Source organism: Equus asinus, chromosome 26 (assembly GCF_041296235.1).
Source record: "Equus asinus isolate D_3611 breed Donkey chromosome 26, EquAss-T2T_v2, whole genome shotgun sequence".
In the NCBI taxonomy this organism is placed as follows: Eukaryota; Metazoa; Chordata; class Mammalia; order Perissodactyla; family Equidae; genus Equus; species Equus asinus.
In genome coordinates, this window is record NC_091815.1 from 23,902,686 (window position 1) to 23,913,141 (window position 10,456).

Genomic DNA, 10,456 nt, shown 5'->3' on the forward strand with positions numbered 1-10,456 from the left:
GCTCGCCTGCGCCAGCCTCATCCCTGAGAGGAAGCCAGGCCGGGGAGAGGGCAGAGAAGTCTCCAGACAGAGCCAGGACCTGGACACAGTGCAGCGTTTTCAAGTGGTCCCCTCTTGGCTCCTCTGCATCTCCCGCCCGTGGTCCTTATTCCCACCTCCACACCTCTGCTCGTCCAGGGCCATCTGCCCAGGCTTCCCACCCCCATCCTCTATCCAGGGCTGAATCCAGCTGAGGCCGTGGCTCTGTTGCTCCCACCATGGCTGTTTCTTGGCTCCCAGCCTTTGGGTGGGAGCCCCCGCTGCGGCCCCAGCTCCTCCTGTGGGAGGGAGGACTTATACCCTCATCCAGGCCGGGAAGAGGGGCAGGCGTTGGGGAGAGCAGGGCCCAGGGCTCCACCCGTCCTGTCTCCTCTCCGGGCCCAGCCCGACGTAGAGGGTTCATGAGAAGAATGAGGGACGGAGAGAAGGGCAGAGAGAAAAAGAGGAAGGGAGAGATGGAAGTGGGTGCCCTCTGCCTGGGGGGAGGCAGACAGGGTCACTTCACACGGGAAGCAGCATGGCAGAGCGGTCAGGAGCACGGCCCCTGGAGCGTGACTGCCTGGCTTCGGACCCCAGGTCTGCCACTTCTTGGCTCTGTGACCTGGAGCGAGACATCCCACCTCCTGGAGCCTCGGTTTCCTCCTCTGTAAAGTGGGCGTATCAGCAGCACCCACTTCGCAGGGTTGTGGGGAGAATCGAACAGGTTCCTGCGAATAAAAAGCTCTTAGCCAGGGTCTCGGTAAACAGTAAGCCCTCAATAAACGGGAGGTGGTGGGACCAGGTATTGAGCACCCAGGGGCTTGGACTGTGGGTGAAAGGTGGGATGAATTCTCCAGGGAGGTGGGCGGGCTGTGAGCTCCCTCTCTCTCTTTCTCTCCTCATCTCAGAACTACCTCTCCCGGAACTTTTACACCCTGCGGTTCCTTGCTCTCTTCCTCGCTTTTGCCATCAACTTCATCCTACTGTTTTATAAGGTGCTGGTTGTGAGGGGCCAGGAGGATTGAGTGCTTATCCCGGCCGTGGGGTGGGAGCTCCTGACAGGTTCTCAGGGTCCCTGTGGGTCACCAGGGACATGGTGTTGGGCTCGGGGTTCCCAAGAGGATTCAGGCTGTACACCCGGGTCTTGGGACCCCCATGGGGTGAGTGTGGGTGTCTGGTCCATCCGGGAGATGCCTGAGTGCCCGCGGGAGTTAGAGTGGGGAACCTGTTCTGGGCTCCGTGCTCAGCTCTGCCACTTGCCAGACCTGTGCCCCTGGGTGCAGGCATTCACCTCTCCGTAACCCTCTGGTTCAGTTAAGCTTCTTTGCTTTCACATAAGCTACAGAGGAATTTGTGGGGAGGAGGAAATGGGCAGCTCATGGAATGGAAGGAAATGGTTAAGAACCAGGCCTCCTGAAGGACAAGGGGACTCTAGGGGTCTTGCCAGGGATCTAGATAACAGGACAGAGAGGCAGGGGAGCAGAGTGGGCAGAGTGTGGCTGCTGTGGGATCGAATCCCGGCCCCACCTCTCTGACTGGGTGATGGTAGGCAAGGAGCCTAACCTCTCGGTGCCTCAATTTCCTCATCTGTAAAATGGGATAAGAATAGCATCTGCCTCTTAGAGCTGTGGGGATTAAAAGGGGATTAATATGCGTAAAGCACTTAGAACAGTACCTGGCATATAGAAAGTGCTACGTGAATGTTGGCTACTACTAATTTTAGTGTTAGTGTTACTATCAGGGTCAGTCTCTGTAGGGCTCCACTATCAAGATGAATCAACTCTGTTTTCAGTCCTCCTGTCATTCAGGACAGTAGTCAAATTCCCCGGGCAGAGTCTGAGTCTGATTTGCTGGCTAGGGTCCTGGGCCCGCCCCTTGATTTTGATTGACAGCCCCACCTACAGCGTATCTGACAGGGGCCGGGTCCAACCTCAGGAACGGAGGCTGATAATTCTGTTAGTGGGTCCTGGATGTGGCAGACCAGGTGCCAGGACCCCAGGGTCCCCGCCCTGACTGACCTCTGCCCCTTCCAGGTCTCAGACTCTCCACCAGGGGAGGATGACATGGAGGGCTCAGCAGCTGGGGACTTGTCAGGCGCAGGGTCTGGTGGCGGCTCTGGCTGGGGCTCAGGGGCCGGTGAGGAGGCGGAGGGCGATGAGGACGAGAACATGGTGTACTACTTCCTGGAGGAGAGCACGGGCTACATGGAGCCTGCCTTGCGTTGCCTGAGCCTGCTGCACACGTTGGTGGCGTTTCTCTGCATCATTGGCTATAACTGTCTCAAGGTGGGCCATGGCCACGGCTCTGGGGCAGGGGCTTCTTGGGGGGGAGGCGGGCGGCACTGGCTGAGAGGATCCAGTGGCTCACACAGTGGTTGGGACAGGATCAGGGTAAGGGCTGGGGTACGGGGTACAGGATCTGGGTCTTCAGCAAGGATGACATTCGAACTGGGAACAGATGTGGGTCACAGCTCAGGAGCCGGCTCTTGTGACTGTGTTAATTCTTGGATCAAGAGGCAAAATTCGTCACTGGGGATATTAATTTCTGCATTCATCAGTTGGAGAATTAAGATCTGTGGGGTCTGTGGGCTCTCAGACGTAACATGCTGCTAATGGGGGGATGTGGATGCTGACATCAGCTATGCCTGAGGTTTCTGATGCCCCATAAGGCGTGTTACGAGAGCCTCAATTTGGGTCCCATGAGGTCTGACTGTTGCAGCAAATCTGGATGCTCGACTACTGGATGCACAGAGATCTTCTGGCTTAGAACTTTTTCATATGCCGTTCCCTCTGCCTGGAATGCTTTGCCCCACTTCCACTTCCTTCTGCCTGCCTGTTTTATTCGTCCCTCCTCCCTTGGGAAGCCCCGGGCTGCATCAGACACCACTTCTGGGTGATCCCGTTGTTCACCCGCTTCAGCCCTGACAGTTCTGCCTGCACTGCCCCATCACTACCCTGATCCCTGTGGGGCGGGGTCTCCCACAGGCTCCAGCAAGGTCTCCTGGCTCCTGCTGGGGCTGTGGCTTCCTGAGGCACCTGACACGCACCCCTCTGCTACCCGCACAATCTAGGTGCCGCTGGTGATCTTTAAGCGGGAGAAGGAGCTGGCCCGAAAGCTGGAGTTCGACGGCCTCTACATCACGGAGCAGCCGGAGGACGACGACGTGAAGGGGCAGTGGGACCGACTGGTGCTCAACACGCCGTAAGGGCCCAGCCCCCACCTCGGCGTGGGTGGGGGGAAACAGAGCTGAGTGTCCGCTCCAGTCCGGGCCTGGGCCTCAAAGGCTGGAGTTCCAGTCACTGCCGGTCCCAACCCATTCTCCCCGTGCCTCAGTCTTCCTCTCCATAGTACACACCAATTTCCCGAGCACGCAAGCCCCTGTGGGGGTGCGGGGGTGCGTGGACATTCCTGGGCCCCAGCCTGGGAGATTCTGCTTCAGCCAGTCTGGGCGGCGCCCTGGAACCTGCATTTTAAACCCCGCCCTCAAGTGTGACTCTTGCCTGGGTGCCAGGAGTGGGAAGTATGAAATCACGTGGTTTTTAAACTGAGCCCGGAGAGGGAGTGAAGGTGTGTGAGGACAATATGGGGGACCCTGCACCCCCAAAGTGTGCTCCCAGCACACTCCGTTTTCCCCCAGAGTCCCATTTCCTGTGTTCCTCCAGTGGGGCTGCATCATTAGAGGGGACATTTCTAGAATAAGAACAACAGCTTCAAATACAAGGTTGGCCACACCCTGGCTGGGAATTCTTGGTCAAGCGACTTTGCCCCGCTCGTGGTGCCTCAGTTTCTTCATCTGTGAAGTGGCGAAAGACTTAAATAATAGCGTTGCCCTCACGAGGATCTTGTGACGATTAAATGATTCATGTAGCTTCTGGGGCACAGTAAGTCCCAGATAAGTACTGGAAGTTATCGGACTGCGGGGTCCTGCCTGGTCGAGGTGGTGTGAGGAGGAAGGGAGAGAAGCCACACCAAGCGCATCTTACGTCTCATTGTCACTATCAAAGCCACGTGTAACTTACACACATTCAGAGACACGTGCGCAAGACCTTGACTTCCAAATGCCATTTTCCACGAAGAGGAGCCAGGCTCCGTGGAGAAGCTGCAGATGGTCAGGGCCGGGGCGGAAAGTGCCAGATGAGCCTGGATTCCCTTGTGTCATCAAGCGGGGATGTGCTGGATGAAAAGTGGTGACGTGCTGAATGCACCCAGCCACCAGCAGGAAGGGGCTCCCGCTGGACAATGCAGGGACCACTTGAGCATCAATAAAGACGGGTGGTGCAACGTACCCCCACCTGTCAGATAGGTCCCAATCCCCAGATTCCTAATAAACCTCCACTCCAGCCTCCTTGCCCTCCCCCAAAGCAAAATTCATTGGCCCCCTTTTTGGGGGGTTAGCGCACCAACTCATCATTCAGAAAACTGGTAAATAAAGAGCCAGAATCATCAAGGAAAATTAAGCGAAATGGTGTGAGAAGGCACATGGTTTGCCCGCAGCTGGAGCAGAGTCAGGCTGCTGGCTGGGACTCCTCCCACCCTTCACACGCAAGAACCCCCCCCCACCCCGGTGGACCTCTGTGGTTTTTTGCACACCCAGCTCTGAATAGAAGCCCCTGCCTTAGCTGGCTCCAACAAAGATGGCTGTGGGGATGGTGGTTGACCTTGGGCCAACTCTGCCTGGCTTGGGGGCTTTAGAGCCTGACCCCGAGTGAGATGCGACCCCACTGTGGGGTGGGGGTGGGGGGCCCTGTAAGAAACGCCTTGGAAGTTCAAGCCCCCTGGCCTGGCTGGTGGCTCCTGTTCCCTCTGCCCTAACATCTCGCCGTCTCTCCCTCGGCAGGTCCTTCCCCAGCAACTACTGGGACAAGTTTGTCAAGCGGAAGGTGAGAGGATGTGGATGGGGAGGTGGGAGGGCCTCCCGGGCTGCGTCCCCTGCTGACCGGCCATCCTGGCCCTGTCAAGCACTTGCTTTGTGTGCTACCTCGGGCACGGGGCTTGTGTGGCTGAGCAGCACCTCAGTTTACCCATCTGGAAACGGGCATGAAAACCCCACTTCCCTCTCTGGAAAGAGATGACAGGTGTCAGGAGCACAGCAGATGCCTGGCACAGAGGGAGCACTCAGGAAACATGAGTTATGAGGGAGGGAGGGAGGTGTGTTATTTTAAACACCCAGGCTCTGGGGTCAGATTGTCTACTTTTTTACTCGTAGCTGTGTCATCCTTTCAGAAATGCCTCAGTTTCCTTCATATGCAAAGTGAGGTAATCCTAGGGTGTTGTCAGGATTACATGACCTACTATGTGAGCAGTATCTGGCACATGGAAAAACACTAGACAAGTGTTAGCTGTTACGATCGTTCATTCACTCAACAGATGTTTATTGAGCACCCACTGTGTGCCAGGAACCGTCTTAGGGGCCTGGAATCCAGCAGGAAACAACAGTGATTCTGACATTTGAGTTGGAAAGACAGATGCTGAACACGTTTATAACGTCAAGGAGTGATAAGTGCTACAGAAGAAATAGAGCAGTGGAGAGGGATGGGCAGTGTGTGTGTGTGTGTGTGTGTGTGTGTGCATGCGCGCCCACCGGGAGAGGTTGCTCTTTCAGATAGGGTGGTCAGAAAATGTCACACTAATTGATAAGGAGGTGAAGGAGTGAGCCAGGTGGAAATCTAGGGGAAGAATGTCCTAGGCAGGGGGAACAGCTGGTGCAAAGGCCCCGGGGCAGGAATGTGCCTGGTGTATTGGAGGAACTGAGAGGAAGCCAGTTGGCTGAAGCAGAGTGAGAGAGGGAAGGAGATAAATTCATAGATGACAGGGGGCCCAATTATATAGAATTCCTTGTTTATTTGCCTAATGATCATAAATTATCTCAATTAATTTCGCTAATGATCAGCTAGAACTTTATCACTTTTGGCCTCTTGCCCTGAGGAGCTGAAGAAAGCTCTGGCCCTTTTCCTCCGAAAAATGCACCCCCAATTTCTCACACAAAGTTCAGCGTGTCCCCAGGCCCTCCCCCACTCCAGCGGTGTCTGCATGGCCCTGCGCTCTCCTGTGCAGGTCCTGGACAAGCATGGGGACATCTATGGGCGGGAGCGGATCGCCGAGCTGCTGGGCATGGATCTGGCCACACTGGTGATCACGGCCCACAATGAGCGCAAGCCTGAGCCACCGCCGGGGCTGCTCACCTGGTGAGCCGCGACGGCCCTGTGCAGGCCTGGGGCAGGCAGGGCGGGTGGCCGGGTCTGAGCCCCAGGCATCTGGCCATCCCTCTTCCCCTGCCCCACACAGGCTCATGTCCATCGACGTCAAGTACCAGATCTGGAAATTCGGGGTCATCTTCACAGACAATGTGAGGAAGGGCCCGCAGGTTGGGGAGGGACCACAGGAGAAGGGCCCTAGGAGGCTTGGGGACTCCACCCTGGTATTCCTGACCGGCAACTGACTCTTGAGCCCCTGCAGCCCTCTGATCCTAGGGAACCCTCTGCCCCCCGCCCCACGGTACCTTATCCCCAGAGTGCTCTTGAATTCCCAGATGATGTCCTTCTGCAGAGAGTTCCTCAGCTCCTCCCAGGGGGCTTCTCACCCAGAGTACTCCTTACTCCAGAGTGCTTCCCATCCTCCAAATACTCCCTAGCCAGAGCTGGCACCTGACTCCCAGAGCACTCCCAGGGCTCTTGAATGTTCCCAGACCCCCTGAGTGCCCTGTTTCCCAGGGGGCTCCCTGACCTCCCTGAGTGCTCCCTGACCCCCGGAGTGCTCCCTGACCCCCGGAGTGCTCCCTGACCTCCTGGAGTGCTCCTGACGGCTTCCCTGACACCGGACCCTGTGTGCCCACAGTCTTTCCTCTACCTGGGCTGGTACATGGTGATGTCCCTCCTGGGACACTACAACAACTTCTTCTTTGCTGCCCACCTCCTGGACATCGCCATGGGGGTCAAGACGCTGCGCACCATCCTCTCCTCCGTCACCCACAATGGGAAACAGGTGTGGAGAGGACCTGACCGAGGGGTGTGAGCCTGGCAGGGACGAGCTGGGCATCTGGGTAGGGCTGGAGGGGTGAGGCTCGGTGGGCTGAGCCAGGGTGGGTGTGGGGAGCGAGATCCCAGAGGGAGGGCCACAGGGGCTGAACCGCCATCAGGACCAGGAAGGCTGGGCACGGAGGAAGGGCTGGTGGTGGAGCTGATCGGCCACCTGCCCGCCCCCAGCTGGTGATGACGGTGGGCCTCCTGGCGGTGGTGGTCTATCTGTACACCGTGGTGGCCTTCAACTTCTTCCGCAAGTTCTACAACAAGAGCGAGGACGAGGACGAGCCTGACATGAAGTGTGACGACATGATGACGGTGAGCCCCTCCCCCCAACCCCAGTGCTCTGGGGCCAGTTACTGACCATCCTGACCCTTAGTTTTCCCATCCGTACAGGGGGTTAATGATAGTGCCTACGTCATAGACCCACCGTGAAGGGTCAGAGAGCTGATACGGGGGGGGGGGCAAGACACCTAATCAATGTTCAATAAGTCCTGGTCACCGTTGTCATATTCTTTGAGCCTTCAAAGCTATTATTATTGGAAAGGGGTTCAAGCAAAGTGCCCTGCCACTTCCGAGCCACGTGATTTTGGGTAAACTACTGAACCCCCCCATCTTCTAGTGTCCCCCTACCCCCGTAAAATAGGTGTATAATAATGGTACCTACATCTTAGAGTTGCTTTTAGGACTCAGTGGTGCTCCTTGACCATTAAGACTTAGAAGTCTTAGACTAGTGCCTGGCACATATTAAGGATTACATTGATATTAGCGACTATCATCGTTGTAATTAAAAGTTTCACCCAGAGAGCCAGCACGCCCTACGTGTTTATATTTTCTCTTCTATTCTAATGATGGTGGTCATAACTCAGATTGAGTTTAACCTACTACAGGCATGGGCCACAGTGAAAGAATCATCTCGGGGCCTTCTCCCAGAAGATGTCCTGTAATCTGGCACCGGCCTCTCAGGACCCAGGCCAGCTCCTCAGCCTGACCTTTGAGGCCCCGCCAGGTCTTGCCGCTCATAGCCTTCTTCCTGCCACCATTACTGGCCTTTGCTCTCACCCAAGACAACTGGGTTCTCTCGCTTCCTAGGGGCACAGAAAATAAATGTGCAGTCTTTCCCAAGTGCCAGGCAGACTGTGTCTCCCCCCTGCTCAGAATCTTCTTGTGGCTCCCCAGTGCTGGGTGGATAAAATTGAATCCCCTCATCATGGCTTACAAAGCCAGGGAAAAGCTAATCTTGTCTGAGTCTAACCACAGTCCTTCTTGCTTTCTGCTCTCTCGCTGCCTTGTCCTCTTTCAGTTCCCCTAAGACCATGTGTTTCCTTCTGACCCAAGCCCTTTGCATCTGACATTCTCTCTGTCCCCCGCCCCCAGGCCCTACGTACACACATACCCCTTCACTTGACACCTCACCTTTCAACTTAAATGCTGCCTCCTACAGGAAGCCCTCCCTGACCATTGGCCGGGCCTCCTTTCTCTCCCTGCTGTTGCTCACAGGAGCTCTATTTTCCAGCCCCGCTAAAGCTCTTTCGGTTCCTCACAGGAGAAATTGTATTCTTTCCTCCCCAGTGGTGATGTAACACGTGGTTTTCTCTGCGTGGGATGCTCTCTCCCACCTGACACCCCCTTCAAGTTCCAGGTCACACATGTCTCCTCTTCTAGGCAGCCTTGCCTGATCACTCAGGCTGGGGCAGGCTTTCAAAGCTTCAAAGCTTCCTGCGCTTCCCCCGTCCTGGCCCTGACCCTCTGCCTGTGCGCTCTCTCACGGCCCTGAGCATTTCTAGGTTGTGACCGTCTGATGCCGTGTTCGTGACCCGATGAGGGCTGTCTCCGTCACTGCTAGGTCTCCTGCCCCCTCGCCAGGGCCCTGTAGGTACTCAGTGAATGTCGGATGATCGAACGCTAACCAATGCTTCTCACCCTGCCCCCGCAGTGTTACCTGTTCCACATGTACGTGGGCGTCCGAGCGGGCGGAGGCATCGGGGATGAGATTGAGGACCCAGCCGGCGATGAGTATGAGCTGTACCGAGTGGTCTTCGACATTACCTTCTTCTTCTTTGTCATCGTCATCCTGCTGGCCATCATCCAGGGTCAGTGCTGGTTGGGGTTGTGAGTGCGGGGGCTCAGTGCTTAGCACCAGTCTCGGGGCTGTAAGACAGCAGCCCAGGATCCAGTCTGCCTGGTGCCTGTCCTGGCTCTGCCTCTCTCTGCTCTGAGACTTCGGGCAAGTCACCTCTCTGGGCCTCAGTTTCTCCATCCATAAAACGCGGACATTAATCATACTAATCTCATGGCGTTGTTGTGAGAATTAATTCATACATGTTAAGTGTCTGGCTCCTAATAGGTGCTCCATAAACCTTAGGTATCATTTTTAGGAAGCAGGATGAGATGAGGGAGATGGGGGATGGGAGGCAAGGCTCAAAGGTAGGTCGTCAGAAGAGGGAGGCGTCTGAACGGGGTCAGAGGTTGGGCACTGACCTGCGCCCTGCCGCCCCAGGTTTGATCATTGACGCTTTTGGCGAGCTCCGAGACCAACAAGAGCAAGTGAAGGAAGATATGGAGGTAGGTCATGTTTGGGAGCCACCCAGAGGGATTACAGGACCCTGGGGGGTCAAACAGGCCTCCACTCTGATGTCTCCCGCCACCCACAGACCAAGTGCTTCATCTGCGGCATCGGCAGCGATTACTTCGACACGACGCCGCACGGGTTCGAGACTCACACGCTAGAGGAGCACAACCTGGCCAATTACATGTGAGCTGGGCCCGCTGGCCAATCAGGAGGAGGGGGGCGTGGCCACCACCAGCCAGGGGCGGAATGCTGGGCCAGTTAGGGAAGGGGGTGTGGCCTCCAAGTGGGTGGATCCCCAGCCGGCCAATCAGGAGAAGGTAAGGGTGGTCCTGACCTGTCTCCGGCTGCCCTCCCACCCCCAGGTTTTTCCTGATGTATCTGATAAACAAGGACGAGACAGAACACACGGGTCAGGTAAGGGGGTGTTAATGGGATGAGAATGGGCAGGGACATGGAGAGTTTTCATATAAGGTCAATCAGCAGGCGGCAATACAAAGCTCATAGCGATATCAAGCGTTTGAAGATGCAACCAACCGACTCTTCCCATCCCCCAACTCTAGGAGTCTTATGTCTGGAAGATGTACCAAGAGAGATGTTGGGATTTCTTCCCTGCTGGCGATTGTTTCCGCAAGCAGTACGAGGACCAGCTTAGCTGAGACACCCCCAGCTGGCCCTTCACCCCCACCTCAAGTGCCTTATTCTTACAGCAAGCCCCTTAGCCCCCAAACCCCTCCCCCCAAGGCGGCCGGGGGAGAGGTGGTCATGTACTGAAGAAATAAAGTCTGTGCCACACCCCTGACATCGTTGTGTTGGACTGTTGACATTTGCGGGGGGGGGGGGTCAGCCT

General features: G+C 56.3%; 1 protein-coding gene across 4 annotated transcripts in view; it reads left to right on the forward strand.

The window, feature by feature from the left end:
* RYR1 (ryanodine receptor 1) overlaps nucleotides 1-10,408 on the forward strand; it is a 106,663-nt gene extending 96,255 nt beyond the window's left edge. For all 4 annotated transcript variants that reach the window (XM_070498820.1, XM_070498818.1, XM_070498817.1 and 1 more), the window contains 13 exons: nucleotides 927-1,013; nucleotides 2,052-2,303; nucleotides 3,089-3,219; nucleotides 4,856-4,898; nucleotides 6,073-6,203; nucleotides 6,304-6,364; nucleotides 6,853-6,999; nucleotides 7,221-7,355; nucleotides 8,974-9,130; nucleotides 9,538-9,602; nucleotides 9,692-9,792; nucleotides 9,972-10,023; nucleotides 10,170-10,408. In XM_070498820.1, coding sequence (XP_070354921.1) covers nucleotides 927-1,013; nucleotides 2,052-2,303; nucleotides 3,089-3,219; nucleotides 4,856-4,898; nucleotides 6,073-6,203; nucleotides 6,304-6,364; nucleotides 6,853-6,999; nucleotides 7,221-7,355; nucleotides 8,974-9,130; nucleotides 9,538-9,602; nucleotides 9,692-9,792; nucleotides 9,972-10,023; nucleotides 10,170-10,265 — 1,458 coding nt within the window. In that variant the 3' untranslated portion in view covers nucleotides 10,266-10,408. The remainder of the gene's footprint in view (nucleotides 1-926; nucleotides 1,014-2,051; nucleotides 2,304-3,088; nucleotides 3,220-4,855; nucleotides 4,899-6,072; nucleotides 6,204-6,303; nucleotides 6,365-6,852; nucleotides 7,000-7,220; nucleotides 7,356-8,973; nucleotides 9,131-9,537; nucleotides 9,603-9,691; nucleotides 9,793-9,971; nucleotides 10,024-10,169) is intronic.
* The last annotated feature ends 48 nt before the right edge of the window (nucleotides 10,409-10,456 follow it).